This window comes from Agelaius phoeniceus, chromosome 10, assembly GCF_051311805.1.
Source record: "Agelaius phoeniceus isolate bAgePho1 chromosome 10, bAgePho1.hap1, whole genome shotgun sequence".
In the NCBI taxonomy this organism is placed as follows: domain Eukaryota; kingdom Metazoa; phylum Chordata; class Aves; order Passeriformes; family Icteridae; genus Agelaius; species Agelaius phoeniceus.
In genome coordinates, this window is record NC_135274.1 from 18,393,937 (window position 1) to 18,417,793 (window position 23,857).

Here is a 23,857-nt window from a genome sequence, read left to right on the forward strand (position 1 = left end):
TTAGTTAGATAATTTCATCAAGTAACTAAGTCTCAAATAGCAGAAAAATCTGAAAAAAATGGGTGGATAAATAACTGCTCAATAGCATTACTCAGTAACACTGCAATTTTGATATACATATGGAACTGTCATGATTGGCTGAAAAAACCATAAAAGTTATTGAATTTCAAATTGCTTCCCTCAGTTTTTTGTCCGTTTAACTCTTCAATTGTAAGACTCATAGAACCATGCTGCTGAAATTTTTTCTGTTTCCATTTCTCTGCCCAAAAACCTAAACAAACAGATAACAGAGGCACACAGTCATGGTCCTTGGCCTCTGCTGGCTGCTCCACTTCCACACTTCTTGCAAAAGCAGCTGCACGTGCAGCACACTAAAGCAGAAGTGTTGCATGGAACTGCACAGAGAAGTTGAGAGGTGGCTGCTCAGGAAGGTAAGGTAAGAAAATGCTGCAATGTCACTGCTGCCCTGTGAAACTGCCCCTGTGTTTCTGTTGGAACCTGAAGTTATTACATCCACCCCAGAAAAAAAAAGACCAGTTGTCATCTACACATTTTTCAAGACTGAATCATGCAAGATTGTATTTACCACCATTTCTTTTACCAACCCCCACACACACAAAAAATGAGCTGATTAGAAAATTAACTGAAATGAGTGTCCATGCCTGTAACTCTCAGATTCTTGAAGCTTAATTCAGTTCTTAAGAAGCCCATGGATAGCGCTAAACCTTTATATTTCAGGTTCATAACATACATTGATTCCAATCAATTACCTTGATTTTGCAGAAACATTTTGAGCTGAAAAGTGCAGACTAAAAAATTCTGCAAGAATCTTTTTCCCGCTCAGAGAAATTATGATAAAACATTGAAACAGACAACTTCTACAGTTGTATGGATTTCCTTAATCTCCTATTTAGTCTTGAAGATAACATTAGCTAGGTTCTTGAACAAAGTGTTGAAAAATACTGTGTAATATATCAGTAAGTATGAAAAGTAAGTCTCAAGTTAAAGTTTGCTACACACTAGTACAAATCTCTCTGGTAAACTTATGGGATCCACAAATCAGTAAGGATTAAAAGTTTTTCCTGTTTCTTCCATTTCTTTGTTCTTTTCTGCAGATTTAATAGAACATGTGCATGGTTTCATCTGCAAAATTTGAACCAGAAGATTTTAAAACAGCATAAAATTAAAAAATTTTAAAAAGAAAAGTTAGAAAACATCATATAATCTGATGGATAGAAAAATAATCTCTAACTAGTGTTAACATAATATCATAACCTAGGATATGATAAAAGGTAAAAGAAGATACTCTTCAAATTATTAAATTACCTTTTATTTTTCTTATTAAAGACAATAATAGAGCTTTATGCTGCATGAACTCATTCTTTTACACCTCAGAGACCTCAGATATTGTGTAGATGTTTCTTCTTCTGTAAAGTAACCACACAATAACTGTAGTATTTCAGAATGACAATAACTAATGCATTTCAATGTTTAACTACGTGAAACTGCCTGAGGTGTTACCATTATGCAAAACTCTTGAAAACCTTGGATAACTATTCAATAATTGGCACTTTGACCCACTATCAAGACTAAGAATGAAATAAAATTCTAAGTGAAAAAAGAGACAGGTCACAATTGCAGATCATAAAAAAAAAGAGTGGGTGTGGCTTGGCTAACCACAAAGCGTCACATAGTTTGGTTTTCTAGGGACTTCAGCTTTGGAAAACTGTAGATTACCAGAGACGGATGCCTACAGGAGGCATATCCTTAGAAAGAGTTTGGATTCAGTAGAAGAAACATATCCACAAATCCAAATTTTCAGAAGAAATCATAGGGAAAAAAAAAAAAAAAAAAGACCAAAAAAGCCAAAACCAGTGAAAAGCTAAAATTTTGATAAAATGTTGGGGATTACTGAGATTTTTATAGCTCTAGTAGTGTGTCTCCTGATTTTGCAGTTCCTCAAGCTGCAATGGATGCGTACCCAGCTTCCTCCAGGACCAGTTCCCCTCCCCATCATTGGAAATTTGTGGCTGCTGGACTTCAAACTACGCCGAGAAACTCTCAGTAAGGTATTTATTTATCTCTGTGCTTGCAAATCAGTCTGAATCTATTTTAACTTAAATTGTGCATTGCATAGGAATGGGCTTAAAATGATTTTTTTTTAAACCTCAAACTTGATTACCAGCCAGTTTCAAGGACTCTGAGGACCCTGCAGTATTAAAAATATTTCTGAGTCTTAAACACCACCATTGCTTTAGTCCTTGCTATTTTCCCTCTCTTTTGGTTACATTTTCACAAACACTGTCATAGAATGGTATTTCATTGGCAGTTTCATTCTGTTTCTGTGTTAATATCCAGCCCTGTAAGCCACCGCTAGCAGAGCTCTCCTTGTTTCCTGACACCAGTGCCACTGGAACATCTCCACTAGAAGACCAAACCTGTTCCCTCATCAGACACTTTTTTTCCTTGTTTTTACAGCAAAAAGATTTCTTATCTGCTGTAAACAGGTTACTGCTAAAACAAAGCAGGAAAATATGATTGCTGTTTACAACAGAGCCAATCACACCAATCAAAACTATTTTTAAAAAGTAAGGAATTTGCTTCCCACTATTACAAGGAAAAAATATAAGCATGATGTGAGGAACAACAGAGGAAAATAGAAAAATCCTGTGGAAGAAAGAAAGCAAGAACATTTCTTTTCTTTCTTTGTAAGTTAGAGACAAGAAAATACCATCATTTTGGTTCATTAATAAAATAAAGAGAAAAGCTCTGGAATTTTGCCTGTAATAATTTGTTCTTTGATTCAGAGCTAACAAAGTAACCTGCTGGTTTTCTTTCTGTGAAATTAGAGAGGTGTTCTTCTGAAAGATGTCCTTAGCATCTATTCCATAAAGAGCAATTATCTTCTGTTCCCCAAGAACGTTAATAACAGAAATAATTTTTTTTTCTAAAACCTGCAATTCAATTTGATGCCAACAAATGGGTTTAGACACAACTACAGAAAACTTTAATAAATTGATCTTTTAGTGCATGCTTTCCCTGCTTTATAGTTACCAATTTCCTGTTATCAATTCTTCAGTTAACCAACACCTACGGAAACATCTACACACTGTGGATGGGACAGACACCTCTGGTTGTGCTGAATGGATACAAAGCAGTAAAAGATGGCATTGTCACCCACTCAGAAGAAGTTTCCGGAAGACCTCTCACCCCTTTCTACAGGGATATGATGGGTGAGAAAGGTACAAAGTGTTACACAAGAATCAGATAGAACAAGGTTTTCAATCAGATGTAAAAAGGTGTAAAGAAGGAAGATGTTTTCTTGTGCACACACATCAGCTACTGCTGTACCAGGACATACATGGGCTCTCACTGAAAAAAAGTGTTTCATGCAGTGCTAAGCATGTTAAGGAAAAACCAAAAATTTATTGTCTTATAAAGCACATGACTCAGTCTTTTTCCTTCCCAATAGATGCAAAGGAATACTTGCCTGGAGAAGCTGCCCTTCAATTGTATAACTTCTAAACCAGGAGACTGCTCATGTAGAAGATATCTATAGACAAAGCTGTTCAGTCCTCACCAAAACCCACTCTGTTTACAGGGATGCATTTAGGAGCAGCTGGGTGTCATAAAATCCTCAGAGACCAAAACTCAGCTTCTAAAATCTAAAATCATTGTATCTTGTTAGTGAAATACAACCTCATCTAAATCAAAATTTGCAGTGAAAGGATTTTCCCTCCCAGCAATGAACTAAATGTTTGTGTGTTTTTCAGGTATTTTCCTGACAAATGGCCACACCTGGAAGCAGCAGAGACGCTTTGGCATGACAATTATAAGAAGTCTGGCACTTGGTAAGAACAATTTGGAGCATCAAATTCAAAGAGAGGCCTGTCGCCTTGTGGATATCTTCACAAATACAGGAGGTAAATTCACTAGAAGAACAACACTTAGAGTTTTCCTGAAAGATTAGGGCTGCTAAAAGTTTCACAGTATATTTTTATAAGTACTATAGATATTGTCACTATTAGTAGAACTTTCACTGGCTTCTTAACTGCATTCTTTGCAAAAAATGTTTTGTCTGCACAGTGGGCAATATAAAATTGTTTCTTTTTAAATAAGGAGAGTTTAAAAAATGTTTATTATCAACACAGCTGGTAATGATTCTTACACTCAAGGAGTATAGAAAAACCCTCCTTAAAATACACAATGTATGACCTGCTGGAAGTCATTCTAGGACAGCAGGCTTTCAGGATTTGGCAGAGAAAGAACCCCAAAACAAGGAATGTATCATTCAACTATCCAAAAAAATCTTCTTTTCAAGGTTTGGATGAAATAGAAACCAATAGAATTTTAGCAAGCTGCCAAAATAAAGCAATTAAATATAAATATTCTGAGCAGCCAAATCCCTCACCCACATCTTGTTCCATGTGAAAACACAGAGAGGTTGCCTGAGGTCTCTTTCTAACTCCCCTTGGACCAGGCCCATCTCTCTTCTGAGAGCAACATTCACACATCTTTAAAATGTAGGAGATGAAAAAAATCATCTACCTCGAGTCCCTGTACAGCCCAAAGCTTTACCTACCATGCAACCCCACCTCAATTTTAAACTCAATAAATGTATTTACCCTTTCCAAGAACAACCAAGAGCACTGGACTGAAGTCAGGGATGTATTTTCCATAGAAGTGTACTTCAAAGGTTGTCCCTGCCATGGAAATGTGTACTTAATTTACTTTTTTCTGGATTTAATCCTTTTCAATGGGAGATGTATTCCACCCTATTATATGAGCTTTGCCTTTTCAGTCTGTGGAAAAAAAAATACATCTATGGTTGGATTGTTAAGCTGATACTTGAAAACCAAAAAGAGATAAGTCATTTCAACAGAACTAAGAAATGAAAACGCTAATTTTTTCTGGGTTTTTTTTTTGGGGGGGGGGGGGGGGGGGGGGGCGGGGGGAGGATGGTGAGAATTGTTTTGGTTTTTAATTGCAAAATTTAAATATCTACCTCCATATTTGAAGGCATATGCTCTAATTAATTGTTTGTGTTTCCACACAACCCAGACCACAAGTCAAAGGGGAGCTTTTATGTTTGTCTACTCAAAACTGATTATCACTGTATTTTACAAGAGTAAAGAGCAGATTGAAAATTAAGATTCCATGCACTTAAAACTCATGCAGTTAATATATACTAAACTAGGCTTAACTTACGTGAAATTTTTCTAAAAATAGTGTGATCCCTTGTTGTTTTTACCATTAAAAAAAAGTCTTCCTCGTTTTTCTTGCTGTAGTCTACTCAGAAGTTCTCACAGCACTTCCCATATTCACAGGCAAACCTTTTGACCCCCACACTTCCATCGTCCATGCAATTGCAAATATCATTTGTGCTGTTGTTTTCGGTCATTGCTTCTCCAGTGAGGATGAATCTTTCAGCAAACTCATCAAAGCTATTTATTCTGTGATCTACTTTCAAGGTACTATCTGGGGCAGGGTAAGAACCTACTTTTCTTGTTCCTTAAGATTCATTTGCACTTGACAAGTCAAAAGAAATTAGAAGTCAATTATTCACAAACATTTTCAGTTCCAAATATACCGTTGTTCTACAAGCCACAGTGAAGTAATAAATAAATACATACTTTGTATATGTAATTATTGGCTTCTAATTCTTCTTTATGTCTGTAAATCACATCCTAAAATTAAAATTCTAGATCATCGCTGCTTTTCACAGATTTCCAATGAGCAATCATTTGCAGAACAATGTGTATTTAAGATTCTTGGTTCTTAAATGAAAGCAGCTTCTAAAATTTCATTTAGTCTTGCAAATCCAGAAAGGCGGTTAATAAGAACTAAGTCTTTCAATGGATGCTCTTTTGAAAAGACATCTTGCTTCAATTCATAATTTATATTACCAACAAGATCTGAGTTATTCTGAGCTTCCTATAAGATACAGGTTACAACTTCATCACACCAAGAAGAATATTTTTAAGTTCTTGAAACCCTAGCTGTTGCTTAACTTGTGCAGATTTTGGCACACTGGCATTCTAAAAGACTATCAGGTTCTTCATAAAGGGATGCCTAAAAAAAATTACAGTAAAAATTTCAAGGTTGAGAAAAATCTGTTTGCGAGCCAGATTCAGCAATCAATTACTCACCCATTTTCAGAACCCCTGTTACATTATTAGATATTGATCCAAAAAGTAAAATATATTTATGTTCCCAGTGTTTAATCTCTCTTACTTGTGTCTGTTGCCTCTCATCCCAGTTTGGTTGCCCACATGTTGTGGTGACTTCACAATTATCAGGAAATCAGAAGTGGGATCTGACACTCTTTGCTTTCTGATTAACACCACAGCTGTACGATGCTTTCCCATGGCTCATGCACCATCTCCCAGGGCCTCATCAGGAGGTGTTTGCATACAATGACTTCATGCACAGATTAGTCATGGAGGAGGTTCAGGCCCATGAAAGACAGAACACAAGTGATCCACAGGATCTCATTGACTTCTACCTGGATCAAATAACAAAAGTAAGTATCTGTTTATTACAGTCTCCCTTCCTTGGTGTCAATGCCTACTACAAACGTTTGCTGTTCCAATAACTGCCAAAGGATTTTTACACACACACTCTATTTGTGCAGCACTGAAGGTATTTGATTTGATGGGCTGCTCACTGTTATCATCAAACAATGACAGTTTCTATGTGACTGATGAAATATCTGAAATTATCTATTTCATAGTCTTCTTGTGAATATACCCTACAGACCAAGGACGACCCTACTTCTACCTTCAATAAAGAAAATATGGTTCAGACTGTAGTTGATCTTTTGCTGGGAGGGACAGAAACAACAAGCACCACCCTTCTCTGGGCACTGCTCTACATGGTACAATACCCAGATATACAAGGTGAGCAAAAGCACCATCAGAGAGAGATGCATTCAACATCACAATGAACATCATTAGTGTAATAATATAGATCAATCACTTGCAAGACATCAAAAAAACCCTTAGCTATGCATATGAATGGTGGTACATCAGCAATTAGGATCCAGAAAATGGAAGGTCAATAAATGAAACAAACAGGTGCTTCCCCATCTGGTTCACCAGCAACACTAGCAGAAATTAGTAGTAGCCACAGTTTTACCTCACTAGAATGGGTTGGCAAGACAGAATAACAAGTTCAAGGCATTTCATATGCAACCTAGTCTCCTCCTAACCTTTGAAGTTGAAAAGTTTTTAAAAGATACCCAATCAGATACATATTTATAAACAATGGAAATTATACCTGTCATTTCAAATTTTAATCCATTTTTGAAACACAAAATTGTACTATCCTCATCACCAAGTAGGTGTCTTAAATGAGACATCATCCTGTGATTCAGAGAGATGCACTTCCTTGATCAACTGAAACCTACACAGCAGTCAAATCACACACCAAAGCATTTCATAGCAACATAATTTCTTTTATTTCCCTCGGACAGGACATTCTCATACAAAATGAGGGAGGGTTGCAGAGTGGGAAATGAAAGTATTTTCATTTGTCTGCAGAAAAGGTTCAAAGAGAGATAGAGGCTGTTCTGGAACCCTCCCATGTCATTAGCTATGAAGACCGTAAGCAGCTGCCCTACACAAACGCAGTGATCCACGAGGCTTTGCGCTACAGCAACGTCACCTCTGTCGGGGTCCCTCGACAGTGCCTGAGGAGCACAACTCTGCTGGGTTTTCACATTAAAAAGGTACAGAGGATACCCCCCTGTTTCTTACATCTTTGAGCTGTTAATATTTAGCATTTATATGACATAGAGAGAAGGAAGATCTATGGAAAATGAGATCTCTGCTGCTTCTTGCAGGGCACGCTTGTGTTGCCAAATCTGCACTCTGTGGTGTATGACACTGAGCACTGGGCAACCCCTTGGAAGTTCAACCCAGATCATTTCCTAGATTTGGATGGCAACTTTGTGAACAAAGAGGCATTCTTACCTTTCTCAGCAGGTAACACCCTGACCTTGAATATTCCTGCTTGCTCTGTTTTGCAGCAAGATTAAAAATACTATTTCTAAGTTCTAAAATATACATTTATAAAAATGTATTTGACTAGATTAAATCTTTCAAATGAGTCAAATAGTCAAATTCAGGTCTTCTGCTCTAAGAGCCACAAAATTGTGCATGTTGTATTTTTCATGTATTCAAACAGAGGATAAGTATGGCTGGGAGACAAAATGCTCTTTCCTTGGCATATCCAGGGTTTCTACCATAAGGATATCCAAGCTTATCTCCTAATGTGTTAAATTGAGGTAATTCCCTGTTAAATCAAGCTAACTACCCTAAGTCAGGAAGTTTATTTATTTTCACCTTACAAAAAGGAAGGCCAATGACAAAAGGAATGATTTTTCAAAACATACAGAGAAAATCTGTGAAGAAGTAGAAAACCAAACCTCAGTCTCCCAAATCTTTGTTAAAAGGCTAGCACCATGTTTTCTTGTATCTGTAGAAAACTAGAAAAATCCAGTAGATTTTGTAGGTTTTCAGTAGAATATTATTAGGCAATAAAAAAAATAATTTTTCAAAAGCATATTAGAATGTACAACTTAACTAACTTACAGTGCAAAATGCAGGCATTCAAAGATATGGATGGGGGGAAAGGGTGAAAAGCAGTATGCAACAACTCTAGTCAGTTTCTCTAGTCTACTAGTTTCTCCAACAAAGTGACTATGAAAAACAGCAGCACAAAAGAGGAAAGTGTTATCATTACGAAAATTCACAATAAAACCACTGGGAAATAGCAGAGGGTTTTTTGTGTTACTGTGACACTATACTACTACACACTTCTTGTAGAGAAATAGCAAAGAGCATACTGAGTAACACATGGTCAGATTAAATATAGTAAATCTAGGGGTTTTTAAAATTCTCTAAATTGTCAGTAAATCCTAAAATCATCTCAGCAAAGCAGGTATTTATCACCTTACCTCCTTCACTCACCAAATGGCTATGAATATGAGACAACCAATTTGGGATCCCATTTCAGCTGTGGCATAGGACTATTTCTTTAACTTGCTCTGATTGTTTTCAGTTTATGTAATCTGAGCATTTAGATATTCTGAGTATCTATCTTTGGAGTTTTAGCCTGGAATATGTAGATAGCCTGAAATATCCTGTAAACAATATGCCAAAATGAGTCACTGAGTCTATATATCACTGCACATTTCACTCCCTTAGCTCACACATCTGCCTCTGACAGTGTTAGGGCTACAAGTACCCAACATACCCTTCTGAATTTCTGATAAAGAAATCCTGATTACATCCTCCTTGGCTTCAGAACTGCATCCCACAATGCTCCAGCCCTCCCTTCTCAACAACCAAAATAAGACTCTGAAGTATATGAATCTTTTTAAAATCTGGCTTAGCTAAGAAGCAATTCATGGCTCTCACAAAAAGAATCAACAATGGAAAGGGAGACTTGTATACATTCTCTAGGGGTGAAAAAAGACTAAACAACCCAATCAAAACACCAAATCAAACACTTGACAGAGGTGCACAGTTTCTCAGTTAAATGGTTCCCCACCCTCCTCCTAAAGCATCTTCTGTCTTTACAGAACAAAATAATTATCTTACATTAACAGACTTTATGGAACTCTGCAGAAAATTCTACTAAGTCCTTGTACAGAATTTAACTTTACTCAACCAAGTCTCTTGATTTTCCTTACAGGGCACCGAGTATGTTTGGGGGAACGGATGGCACGAGTTGAACTGTTAATCTTCTTTACCAATCTCCTTCGGGCATTTACATTCCAGCTCCCTGAGGGGGTGAAGGAAATCAATCTGGAGTACATTTTGGGTGCAATACTGCAGCCACATCCATATAAACTCTGTGCTATTCCACGCTAGTCTGTAACACACTACAATGCTGAGAGGCTTCAACCTGTTAGTAAGTGCAGATCCTTTAGAAACAATGCTTCACTATCTCAATTCTCATCTACTGAACTTTCTGAAATGAAAGTCCAGTTGCCAAACTCACATAATTGAGTCTAGGGCATACACAAACACACAATATTTTAAAAAAATGTATTTTCACACTCACAGTAGCAGTGAATTAGCTGTAGGATGCTAGAGAAGTGGCCTGTATCAAGTAGTTTCCTGCAAATATGCTCTGTCAGGTATCACACTCTTAAAATGGGACGACTGCTCAGTAAGGATGCTTGAATAAAATTTTCTTCAGTAAGCTGTTACTCTTCTGAGTTCACAGGTCTTTTCTTAGATCTTCTTGCAGGAGGTAATAGAATATACACACATTTAGTCTTGATACCTTTGCCTTTCACTCTCCCACAAAGCATTATATAGTGTAGCATAAACTTCACACACACAAAAATGATTATAGTATGGGGCCTCTCATAACCATAGCCCATTTAGAAATCCTTACATCTTTTTTTACTTCCTCAGTATCCAATTTCTATTTCACCACAACTCAGGTCCGTGCACTTTCACAAACTTTTCTTTCTGTTTAGAAACACTGATGTATGATCCAATAATTTCCTATTTGAAGAGAAAGGAACAGCTTTTCAAGTAATTAAGAAAATAAACAAAGATGTCAACAGTTGTTTTAGTAGGTACAGTAGAGATTTATTGTTCACAGTGTTTTCTTTTGCTCTTTTTCCACACCAACCGATGTGGAAGGTTTTGACCATTTAAAATTCAGCCAAAAGCATCCTAAATCCTTTCAATTTTCAAAGTTCAACAGGAGCTAGCAGAAATTATGGCAGGATGTAGTTAAAAGCAAAAGCAGAATACTACATATTTCTGGGACTAATGGAAGACTTGATTCTCCTTGCAAGTATTTCCCATTATTCCCTTCAACTAAGTGAAACCCCAGGGTTCTAACACATGGTGCTGTTTGCTACCACAGAACCAATGCATACTTGACATAATTGAAGTATTTAACTTTTTAAATAAAAGCCATTTTAAAATTTTTAATGTTACTTTATTTTTATTGAGGAAAATATAACATTTAAAAATCCTGCTTGAATAAGAAACACTTTCAAACATAAATTAAGAAAAAACTCTTAAACTGCACATTTCTTGCAGCAAGGGCAGCTCTTCCATAAAACACATTCTTACAGATTTACAAAAGCAGTCTGATAGGACAGTTCAAAAGTTTTCAAGTCTTGTTTTTTTTATTTCTGGCATTCATTAAAGAAAACTCACCAAAAAAAATCTTTCCTTTGAATGCACCATCTGCTTTGTTCCATACAGGGCCCAAGGTAAAGTGCTCAGCAGCAGGACTGGCAGTGTCAGATACAAGCTTGGACTTTTTCTACTCCAGTGTATTTTGATGGTTCTTGAGGTATATCCTACCTGAAAAAAATACTCCAGTTTTTCCTTTATGTTCACCACCCCTTTGGTCACATGAAGTTATTCTGTCAGGTTGATTTTTTTTTCCCCCCCAAAAAATATTATTTCACAATCATAGAATGGTTATAGCTGGAAGGGTCCTTAAATATCATTTTGTTCCAATCCACCTGCCATGGGCAGGGACACATTCCATGAGACCAGGGTGTTCAGGGCTCCATCCAACCTGGCCTTACACGTAGGTTTTATGGTTTTCTTCCAAAACCATGGCTTGGTATAAAACATGCACATATTCTTCACTTTTGTTTTTGAAGAACTGAGGTACATGATAATTTGCTGTACAATACTCCTTCTAAAAATGTGGGAAGACCAAATATTCAGAGTGTTCATGATTAAAAGAGGTATTTTTTTACAAAGAAGTTATTACAGGCCTGACAGTTGGTACCAGTGAAAAACAGCTGGGCTAAGAGCATCTTCTTGTTACTCCATTTAAAATTGAGATGAGCAAGAGATGAGGCATTCCTTGTCTTCCCAACGTTTCTTGAAATGACTGTGTGAGAATTCCACACTACCTTTTCATCACAGTTGTAAAGGAAACCTATAAGAAAATGTGCAATAGAGAGAAAAAAATCTGTTTCATCAGGGGTTTTTTGTCAAGAAGGAATTAAAGTGGAGAAAAAAAAAATTTAGAAACTAAGGTTAAAATGCAAGGTTTTCAGCTGAAACATCCTTTAAGAATACCAAAAAATTTAAAATTCATAAATTCCATAACTTCAGTAACTAGAGAACACAATCAAACTTTTAGAAAAATACACTGACATCCAGCTCTGCTCTTGTTACACATCTTTTAGAAATCACTAGCCCAAAGTTAGGCAAACTCCCTGGAACCCTCAGGAGCTAAACTCCTGAAAGTTTAAAGTCCAGTCTTTAGAAATGCCCATATTGTTGAAGATTAGATTCAGACATTAATTTCTCCCACTGATAAGAAAAATATAACTGCAATTTCCAGATTCTTGAAGCTGTCCTGAAGAATCTAAATTGTTTGTTTCTTTGATTCTGTTTCAATAAATAATATAAAGAAACATAAGTTTGAATAGATTCCTTTTGATATAACGGCCTTAGAACATTTTGTTCTCAAAACAATGGTAACAAAGGACCTTCATTGCATAGTTCAGCTCCTAAATGTTAAAGTAACAGGAACCATAAGGAAAGTACACACAGGTCTGTGCCCACTTTGTGAAGTACACAAAATCCATACTGTTTGTGTGGTTTTAAGAAAAAAATGTAACCACTGGTCAACATGACCCACATTCAGAAAATGAGTAAGCCAATTCTAAACTTGGGTGAAGAGCTTTTCCTACAATTTTTGTTTTGTTCAAACCTCAAAGGGAAAGACCCAAGCATCTAGATGGTCTTGTTCCACCTAATAAGCAGAGTGTTACCAAGGACATGTTTTGATCCACCAACCAAATCATGTATCTTCAAACCACTGTTAAAATAATACTTTATATTTTAATTTAAAATATTTTAACCAAAGTTCTTCTCTGTACCCAATAAAAACACCATAGTATTAGTTACTCAGTATTCACATCCAACCCTTTTATATTACATGCCTATCTAATCAAGCAAAACAAAACCAAAATCTGAAATAGCTGTCATTAAATCAGTGAAAACAACTTGCACTCCAGGAGGTATTATAATGGTAGGATGCTGTATGGGCTGACTGTAGGGAAACAAATAAAAACCTAATCTCATTTTGCTGTGGTTTCTTAGGCCTTTACAACACTATAACATCATTAGAATTTTAAAATTGCAATACAGAGAATACCAAATATCAGAACCAACCAGATGGAGGAAGGATACAACATATAGTTAAAAGAAGCAGATCTGTGGTGACACCAAGAATGAATACATCAAAATATATCCATCAAAATATATCACTTACCTCTTGTAATACTTGTCCAAGTGTCTCCTGGCTGTGAATGCGCTTCCTGTTGAAAACCCAAACCACACTTATTTCTGCACAAAGCATTGGGAATCTTGCAAATATCAAGCATTTATCCCACTTCATAAAGAGAAGTTATATCAGGCTCCATTCCACATCCTTTCCCTTAGCAAATCTTTCTCCAACTCTGTTGAGTCTTACTGCAGTCTTATGGAATTTACAATTCTGATTCAGAGCTGTTGTTATTCACATCATAGTTAGCACTACCTGGAATGAGTCTGGCTACTCATCACATTTTCTCAAAAACAACCCTGAATTCTAAAAAGCATTGGTAACTTTCAGCATAAATCCTAACATGGATGATGGTAATTAATTACTTAAGTGTCATCTCCTGCAGCAAGAGACATCTGATATTCAACAAGTGATGCAAGAAGATTTAACAAATACTAACTTTTTTAGTCATTCTTCCAACATAATCAAAGTGGTAAGCAGTGCATGCAAACAACAGAAAGACAAAGACTTCACAAAAAGTTTCCAGCAGGAGAACATATTACTGCAGTAATTTCCTATAATACATGTACTAAAAAGACTAGAAAAGCAAATAAAAGGCAACATAATTTTACCTGTCTATTTTGGTTGCTATGACCACTGTAAAATTGCCTTCTGTATTGGGCAAGTATGTAGAAGGTATAATGACATAACTTCCTGCAGGAAGCCTGCAGAGTCGGCTGACTTCCTGGGAATAGCAGTGAGGAACACAGCTCACCAGTGGCTCCAAGTGTACAAAAGAAGTGGTTTGTGGTTTCCAGCTGCTGTTAGGCACCTGCAAAAAAGAATGCAAACATGCCTACTGTTTCATCTGTTTCAGTCTCACAGTGTGATATGGACCATCTTTATTCCAAATACTCACTCTGCTGTACAGAGCTAGAGAGAAGAGGAATGGAAAAGCTTCCAGAAAACCCAGATGGCAGTACTAAGAACAGATGAATCATTCCTAGCTTGTTTGTAGACAAATGTATAGAACCCACTACTCACATAGCTATAGAGCTTTCTCTGTTTTCTAATCTCTCTCTTCCCTGCTGCAGCCTAAAGCACTTGTTTTCTGCCTCAGGGATCTGCTGAACAGACTGTGCCCTTCCTATATCTAGTAGTCTTTCCAGTACTAAAATGTCATATTAGACTTCATCTCAGTCTTCTATAGGAATATAAAAAACACCAATCTTTCTTCACATATTGTGTACTTAAAATTTTATGATTACTTCTGGTGCCCAACTCCAGACTTTTCACTTAAGCAACACCTTTTTTTGAAGCATCTTTTCTAAAAATAAAGCTACCTTGCTCTGCGAAATAGTTACTTAGGCAGCAGCCTCTTTGGTTACATTTATGCAGTTGAACACTGGTACACACGTTGAATCCGTACCTATCCATATCAACTCAAATTTTTGTTTCTGATCGCCTGCTCAAGATATCACAGTCCTTTTGATCCAATATCATTTGTCTATAAACATTTAATTATTAGACACAAAGAAAGTAAGTTTTTATGATGAATTACCAAAAGGTTTGGTCCTCAATCACTAGGGCACCAAGAATTATTTGCAGATCCTCAAAAGAGTTCATCGTTGCTAAAACTAATTTAGAACGCTGTAAGAATTCAGTGGAACCAATTATCTGGTTACTATGCAATGTAACTACCTAAGTTATTCCATATCTTTCATGAGCATTACTTCCAGAGTCAGCCTGTGTTTCTCCCAGAAGCAGCAAGACCCTTGCAAACTGCAAGGAGCCCTGTGCTGCCAGGCTAACCTTCACCCTTGGCAAACGAGCAATCAAACTGACTGGGAGCCTTACCTGGAAAATATGGAAACCTATTGGACAACACTTGCTATCCAGGCAGTGCTGACGGAGGGTGACTTTCACACTGCTTTTCCCTGGGCCTGCAGGAACGGAGAGGGGAAAGCAGGGATTGGTATGGAAGGAGGGGAAGTTCCTGCTACCTCCAGCATTTAGCCCATTCTTCCAGCATCCATGCAGCTGCACTGTCTCCCATTCACCAGCTGGGAGTTCTTCACAGAGGGCAGCATCCATGGGTGGTGGCTTTAGTTCACTATCAAACATAAGAGAGCAAAGAAACAAAAAATGTATAAAACACATACTACCAGAATGTAAACAAATCTGACCAGCTTTTAAACAGCTGCCAACACTACATTTTGCCTCTACATATAGCAAGAAGCTGCAGTTTAGAGTCAAGATGCTACTCATATGGCTACTTCTTATTAGTATTTTAACAAGAGGTAGTAGCAGCTTCATGACAAAAACAAGGAGCTGGGAAACTTGCATGAATTCAAAGACAATACAATGCTGTTATACAGCACTCTGCACAATTCTTCAAAATATTTTGAACATTCCCACTTAGTGCTACACTTGTATTTATGTCAACAAATTTAAGAAACATTCTGTTTTGTTTTAAACCTACCTGAGAGAGATTCTTCCCGTTGAAAATACACGAAGCAAGAAATTCCCTACTGCATCTTTCAGAAAAGTGCTGGGAACAACAAGATAAAAGCCAGGTGAAAGGTCACAGCACACATGGACTTCTCTGTCGTAGGAATGGCAGATGGTACCTACAACTGGAGGAGCAGAGAGGGTCTTTGGAAGGTTAAATCGTTTCTTCTCCACCTAGAATAGATGCATAATGATGTGTGGGGGTTTAGGAAAAATTACTAGCTTATAATAAAACTAAAAATTATCGAATATTGTTTAAAACATTTTTTAAACATGCATACATTTACAAATTAAACAAAGATAAGAGTATCAGCAGATGACCTGAACATCAAAGAGAAGTAGGAAGAGTTAACATTCAGGAGTAAATTTAGGAATGGCTTCAAGCAATCAGCCCAAAATGTCACGCACTAGTTTGGAACAATCCCAAGTGCTCAGTGATAAGAAGAAAGTACTAGTCCAGTAATAGTTTGTACAGACAGTAATCTTATCACTGGCATGGGAAATGAATGATTTCACTCAAATGTTTCAGTATTCCTTTTAAACTTCTATTTGCCAAGAGAAAAATGTCACTTTAGTGTTACCTTCCAGACATGCAATCCCACAGCCTGGTAATTCTTTCCCTGTATGCCTTCAGTCAAAGATGGATTTTCCTCTGCTAAGCGAGTTGGCTTTTGCATCCTTCCAGCCCAGTCAGTGCTGTATTTCCTGTGTTTCTGCAGCAGAGCAATGCACACCTCACTGGACTCACACACCCTCAGCCAGAACTTGGGGTTGGTAGGGAAGCTGCTGTTGTTGCGGCAGCCACCTGCAGACTGGCCTCTCACCCAGGATCCAAAGAGATTCTGAGAGTGATACAGCACTTTCTCTAACAAAATAAGAAAATCACGGTGAGGATTTCAGACATGGGAAGCTGCTTAATTTTACACAACAGGTATATGGCAGAGATTGCTCACCCCAAGAAAACATGCTGTCGTAGCCTGACACTTCCCCAAAGCAGAAATTCATGACCAAGATTTTGAGAGGCATGAAAATTAATGTCACAGTTGGTAATGAAAGACTAATGACATAATTTTTATAAGAAACTGTTACTAGAAATGTGTATATACCAAATGTATATACCATTAAAAACAAAACATCACAGGACTTCTAGACAGATGACACTAATCTTCCAACCAACTAGCAAGTAACTAAATTTGATAGAAATATCAATGGTTTCTCTAAAGATCTTTAATTCCTCTTGTCCTTCTGTTTTTCAGTAGAGACAGAAAAGGCCAATGGATCTACAGGAGAGGGGAAAACTGAGAAAGAGAAATTATGGTCTAGTTGTACCCATTTGCAATTCAAATCAATTCTTCCCCTTGACATAATGTTATTTGCATGAGAAAGATGTCTTCTCATATCACACCTGTATGGAGGCTCTGAAGTTGTCCTTCCTCATTGACTGGAAAGCCCACAGTAATCTCATCAAATTCCCTGAAAAATTCCTCTTCATCAACCCAGAATTCTCCTTCTTGGATCTGTGAGAGGAGTTCTGAAGCAATTACTGGATCTAGCTGGTTCCATCCTTGACCACTGCACATAAGACAGAAGTTAACATTCAGCTCTTTGCCCAGCAGAGTTCAAGAACAATGTTCTACCAAATCTCTTACAGAGCAGGGCTGTAAGAAGAGATTTCTTCATTTTATTATGAAATAATTGCATTGAAAATTTCTCTGCACATTGCTGGTCAGTGAGAGGGATCATAGGAAACACAAGTCATAACTTATCAAAGAAAGCTTAGAAAGAGCCTAATACCCGACTGGATGCAGAACAGACTTCTGGGTGAAATAGGTGCTTTGTTTACAACAGTCACTACAGTAAGAAGTCTGAGAGCAAAAAAAAGGCTTTTAATTGTTGCTTAAAAAAGAGGCAAAAAAGTAAAACAAGCTGTGCTGGCATTGTTCTGAAAAAATTTTAATGCTTTACAACAAAATCTGCCATTTGTATTAAGCAACTGACTACCCCCATGAATCTGCTTGCCAAGTCTTGATAAACCAAGAATTTAAATGCCTCATTATTTAGGGCTCATTAAAAACTAGTAGTTTCAACATTTCCCATTGTTTCACTAGCAAAAAAGAACAGTTCTGCACTTGAATAAAACAGGGCTCTAAGGCCATCCAATGAAACCCTATCCTCTTGCAACTATATGGCAACTTACTCTTTGACAAAGAAACTACAAGAGACCAAGTGTATGACCAAAACACTCTCAAAAGAAAAAAAAAAAATCAGCTGAAGTCTCAATAAATGCAATTAAATTATTTTTCTAACTCAGGGAAGAAAAATATTTCTACAAAAATGTTCCTGAGCATCACCATATTGTTAACATATTTTAATGCTGAACTCTTGTTGCTTGTGTCAAGAATTGCATGTTCTTTCACCATATAGTATAGTCAAAACATGCTAACATTTTCCAAAATATGCAAGTAGGGTCTGCCCTTTCATTCTTGTTACTTTTCTATTTGAGCTGCTACACATATTTCTGCAAGTCCTTTAAAACAGTTCTCTTGTTTATTTCTACTTTATATATACTCAGTTCCAACTTCTACTTATATCAATCTACAGAAATGAGATAACACAAGCAACAAGCATAAGGATCCTTCCTTCTCCTACAGTTTTATAATTACTCCTTTGCTTGTTTTCTGCAGCTAAGCCAGGAACAAATGAGAAGAGGCAAGTAAAGCTGAATGATTTCAAGAAACAAACATGATCAAAGATACTTAGGTCAATGGTAGAACAACAAAAAAGCACAAAAATCAGAAAGAGAAAGTTAGCCAACACCTTAAGTTGGTCGCTATAAAAAGATGTGATTTGATAAATAAAAGAGTTATTAAAAAAATTTAGATTGCAAGAACTAGGAGATCAAATTTACTAGCCTCAGAACCAATGAGCTGTGTGAACTCCCAGCTCTCTAAAGAATAATTGCACACACACCAAATCCTCTCTCCTCTACTAGAGATTATTAGCAGTGTTTGCCTATGTAATACATAGATAAGCTTTGTGCTTCAGAACTTACACAAATGGTTTTCCAAATGAATATAAAACTGCTCACCCCTCACACCAAGGCCCTTTCCAGCACCGCCTTCCCCAAGGATTTCGTATTCGTAGCAAGAAGATTTCCTTGCCTGACACTTCAGAGAGATTCAATGTGTCTATCACAATAAAGGCATGAAATTCTCCTAGTTCACTTGCACCTGAATAGAAAAAAAAAAGGCATTTGAAAAAACACAAAAGAATCTGCTCCATATTTTGCAATAAAATTAGTGAAAGAAGGCAATTTTGAGATAAAATGAAATTGGTTTTAAATCTGTATCAGAACAGCACAAAGAAACCTCAAACAGTTCATTTTAGTGACTATAAAAGCATAAAGTAACATTGCAGAGTGTATTAACTTGCTCCTTAATCTCAAATCCCTACAAATTCGCTGTGCTAAAATTAATTGAGGTTTTCAAGGTTGTTTTTGAGATGCTTCTTCAAGGGAGTGCATTTTGGGGGGATGCATTTGTTTTTGAGAATTGACTGTATTAGGTTCTAATATAAAAAGCACGCCTTCAAAGCAGCCCCCATCCTGAACTCAGTAACAGCCTTAAATCTTCATCTATCCAAACATTTCAAGTTGTACCATGAAACTGGAAAGGTACTAGAATCAGCATTTGTATTTGCTGGCTGCCTTGTGCTTTGAAGCCTGTTAATAGAGACATTTACTATCACCTTGTCTGGAGTTGAGGACTGAACAGCTTATTACACACTGTTCCTTCAGATTCATTAATCTTCTAAACACTGCTTTCTCCAAAACCATGCCAGTCTTCTCTTTCTCCACATTTTTTCCAGGGCCTTTCAGGGTCCATCTTTCAGCAATTCCTCCAGTCAGATCAACCAAAGCATCTGCCACCTGTCCTGCCCACAACTGCTCATAAGATCCATGCACTCTAAAAAATTTAAACAAAAAAATTAGAAAAATACAAAGAAAAAATTAAAAGTTCGTACACACAGCAGAACAAAAGAAACAGTTGCTACACACTTGCAACCCCACTCTATATCACAATCATGACTGTGCCTGACCTCATAACCCAAAGTAGGCAAGAGAAAGCACATGCTATCTTATTTATATAGAACACAACATCTAAAGAATATGTAAGCCATTGGATATTCCACTGCTTGATGGGAAGTTTCTTACATTCTCTCTATTCTAGTCGAAAAACTGCTGTTGTCTAGTACTAGTCATTTGTACCTTATTATCCATGCTCTACATTATCTTTTGTGATATACTAACTGCATTCTGTATAAATAGAAATATTTCTTCCTCTTCAATTATTCTTTATTCAGTTTGCACAAATAACTAGAGCAGCACTTCCCTCAACAACCTAAGCAAACCAAGAGAGTGCCCCACCTGATGTAGCAGATGCAAAAATATAGCAAAAGAAGCCAAGATTAAAATAGAGTTATAAGATTGAACAATAAGACCTCTGCAGACAACAAATATTACATTTCAAACCTACAGAGAAGCTTTAACATGACATTGGTGCTTCACAGCTTCTGCTCAATCTACAGCCGAGTTACTACATAATTGAAGTCTGCCTCTGCCCTCTGCTGGCAATCATAAAATCTGCTCAGATTCGCTGGGACATTAGATGTCTATCTTACCAGTGCATTTTGTCTCCAAATTACTTTGTCTGTCTGAACAGCTTTTCTGCTGATGTGCCATAAACCCCTAAATAGCTCCATTTTCTTTCTAAAACGGTAAACTAACAAATTATGCAAAAGAGCAGTGAAACTCACACAACCAGAGCCTCAACTAGCACAAACTCACTCAATGTTGTTGCTTTCCATGAAAACATCTGCATGTTTTCTGTTTTTCATTGAGGTCTCATCTTCCCTAGTAAAACATCTTCCTTTAACAAATCAGATAACTAATGGACAGAGACTTAACAAACATAATTTGATCCCTGAAAATTCATTGCAGATTACTTTTCACCAGAATTACCTCCCTAAGCCTATCTTACTTCATATACAACTGGAAGCACACCTTACAGACCTACAGTTTAAAGAGCAACTTCTGCACAAGCCAGGATGGGACCACCAGCAGCCACAACGCTCAGATCTATGCCCAAAGCAGCTGGGTAAAATAAACAAGCAGAAAAAATACACAGGTATTGTAGTTCTATTTCCATCAATAGCAGCATTCACATACTTTGCATAAGCTTTTTCCAGTAGTGGAAGCCAAAACAAATCCTCTGTCTGACACTGGGAAAAGCAGAGTTTGCCCCCAAGGCAAGGCAGGCGATCATCAATGGTCACTTCCACCCAGTGGCCAAACTGCCAGACCCGGCACGTGAAGCAGCCTTGGTAGGACTCATCTGTCCAGCTGGGCTGGCCTGGAGGGATCACCTGCAGGGCAAAAGCCAAAAGCAAGGCAAACAATGAATTAATGAAGTTCATTTTCTGCAAACAAAACTAGTTTAAAATATACAGAATATGTTTCAGCCATTTGTAACAAACACAGAAAAAAATATGATAACAAAAGCAGTGAAACGGAGCATAATGAAGGCAATATTCATATGGCAGCTTGGGACTGCAGAACAACACACAAATGTCAAATAGGCAAAGAAAACTTCTCTAACACAAAACTTCTCCATACCTTGTTCAGTAAGTATTTGCTCTTCTGCAAAGCTACACAGGCACACAGGAACCAACAGTCTCCCAAAATTCCTTGTTTTACTTGCACATCCTGCAGATTGTTTGAAAATAACCGAGGAGAGGAACAAATGTCCTAAAATTAAAGAAGAGGAGTTAAAGCCAATCCTGCATGACATTCTAAGGAATTCTTAGTTTCAGGGACTGGGAGGGCTTCAGAGATCTCTCATAAAATAAGGGAATTTTTTATCTCTAGAAAATTTCCTTTTCATACACAGCCTAAGTAAGAAGTAACAAATAAATGGCTTGTGGGGGTATTTTGCAGATACTTCATGAATGTAAACCCAGATCCCACATGAATTTTAGTACACAACTGTCACCATCAGGTGCAGTCCTAGCATAAGCAGTAAGAAGTGAAAGACTACATAATTCATCAGGTCCTTGCAAGACTTATGATCAACTGTGACAGGGCTGATGCTAGCCACATTAAACTGCACATCCCAAATTACAAAAGTCTCAAAATTAGAACAAGGGAAAAACCTTTCCTAGGGCACAGAAAAATAGATCAGTTGGTAGCACAAGAGGGAATTTCAGCTGCAAAGTCGTGAACACTTAATCTGATCTGAAAATGAGTTTGTGAAATGGTTCTCCTTATATATAAACACTGCAAGAGACGGAAATTAAGTCAACAGCTCCCAGCAGCAATCAAGGTGTAAAGAACAAAAGCAGGAAGCTGCATACTCAACTCCATGAAATCATTTGTTTGCCAATTACACCTGATACAGCTCTGTCACTGTCCTACAGACAGCCTCAGACACTGGGGAAAAAACACAAGACAACATGCCTTTTTCCTCCATTACATTTTTATAGTCATTTTTTCCCCTCTACACAAAGGCAGTATCATAAATACTTCACCTTAAATGGGTGTACTGCAGAAATGCATTCTAAAGCTTTTAGCTCAAATACAGCTTGCTCTGCAACCCACCTATGTTTAAAAGCAATACAAGTCATAAACTTTAAAAGTTTTCTTTCCTGTTTTCAAAGAAAAAGCAACCACAAAGAAAGTAACCACAACAAAAGTAATAGGCTTCTAAAAAATTCTAAAATACAACTGCTTATTTTCAAGACCGTTATGCAATATATCAAAAAGTTTGGAAATGACAAAATGCTGCATTCTAACTAGGTATGCACATAATTTCCACAATGAAACATATTTATAATAAAATATCTGAATTTCTCCTAATGCCGTGAAATTTAAAAGCTCTACAAGAGGATTTAAATCAAGCCTACAAACAAGCACCTAGACTAAAAACTGTAACTCGTGTATTGTTAACGCTTACATACACTGGTTTTATCACTTTGTATTTCCAAACAAATAAGCAGAAGCAGTCATTCAATGCAAACTTGCATTTACTAAAAGCCCTATTCTGCTAAAATTAGCCTTCTATACCTTAAAACTCACCTTAGGTCTCAACCAAGATATCTCGCCTCTGAATTGGGCCAGCGGGGTACAATAATTAAAAAATATGGAGGTATCACTGGCCGGAAACGTGGGGTCTGTGTAAAGGTCTCTTGCCACCATTAACTGCTTTTTCTCTCCCAGCATTTTCAACACAGTCCTAAGCAGCTTTGCCGGCTATTCCTACGACTTTAAATGGCCAGGCATCAACCTGCAACAGAAGTGAGTATTACCGGGGAATTGCAACAGGGAAACAAACAGGCATGGCGGATTTTTTGAGGGAGGGACAGCCTCTCGCTGTAACACGGAGCACCTGGAACCACCACAGTGCTGCTTCTTCCAGCACCTGACACCGCCCTACAGCGCTCAGCTGGAAGAGAAGGGGGCCTCCTCATGAGGAGACCTACACCCGCCTAGGTCCCTGACCCCGCTCTGCGCACACCCTTCACACAAAGCTCACCCCCCACCCCTTTCCTCACACCCAGCCCAAACAGGGCCCCTCCGCCCACGCCTCCTCGTGACCCCCAGGCCCCCGTCCCCACAAGAGGTGCCGGCCCTGTCGCTCCCGCTCCAGTTCCCCCCTTACCTAGGGGCGGTCCCGCCGCCATTGCCCGGGGCGGCCGTTACCCGGCAACGCCGGCACGCGCGGCCCCGCCCAGCCCGCCCATGACGGACGGCGCCGCCGACCAATCAGCAGACGATACTTGCGTGCGCACCACGCGTTGGCCCCGCCTCCCCGGGTGAGGGGAGCAGAGGAGTCCTCGAGCTGTGGGAGGTTCCCTGGCCGGGGGAAATGGGAAACTGCTCATGTGGGGCACGGGCCGTGGGCACCTGAGATACGGGCTCCTAGGGCGGAGGAAAATTAATCCAAAGTGTTTCCATGAAGATTGTGATAGAGAAACACAAAAAAATTGCTGGCCCTCATCGAGTGCTTTCCTGACATAA

At 37.9% G+C, this 23,857-nt stretch overlaps 2 protein-coding genes across 2 annotated transcripts; one reads left to right on the forward strand and one right to left on the reverse strand.

Annotated features, from left to right (window-relative positions):
- The first annotated feature begins 1,898 nt into the window (after positions 1-1,898).
- On the forward strand, positions 1,899-9,878 carry LOC129124432 (cytochrome P450 2J5-like). Its single transcript, XM_054639422.2, has 9 exons — positions 1,899-2,069; positions 3,080-3,242; positions 3,774-3,923; positions 5,328-5,488; positions 6,350-6,523; positions 6,758-6,899; positions 7,542-7,729; positions 7,844-7,985; positions 9,700-9,878. Exons 1-9 carry the CDS (start codon positions 1,899-1,901, stop codon positions 9,876-9,878), a joined length of 1,470 nt encoding a protein of 489 aa, XP_054495397.2.
- Positions 9,879-10,585: 707 nt separating this feature from the next.
- CAPN10 (calpain 10) lies at positions 10,586-23,628 on the reverse strand. Its single transcript, XM_054639421.2, has 14 exons — positions 23,499-23,628; positions 22,916-23,123; positions 21,458-21,589; positions 21,011-21,207; positions 19,531-19,748; positions 18,872-19,013; positions 17,189-17,355; positions 16,365-16,648; positions 15,755-15,957; positions 15,130-15,385; positions 13,905-14,104; positions 13,282-13,327; positions 11,909-11,934; positions 10,586-11,342 (listed from the first exon to the last, which is right to left on the reverse strand). Exons 2-14 carry the CDS (start codon positions 23,057-23,059, stop codon positions 11,339-11,341), a joined length of 2,019 nt encoding a protein of 672 aa, XP_054495396.2. The 5' UTR covers positions 23,060-23,123; positions 23,499-23,628; the 3' UTR covers positions 10,586-11,338.
- Between the last annotated feature and the right edge of the window lie 229 nt (positions 23,629-23,857).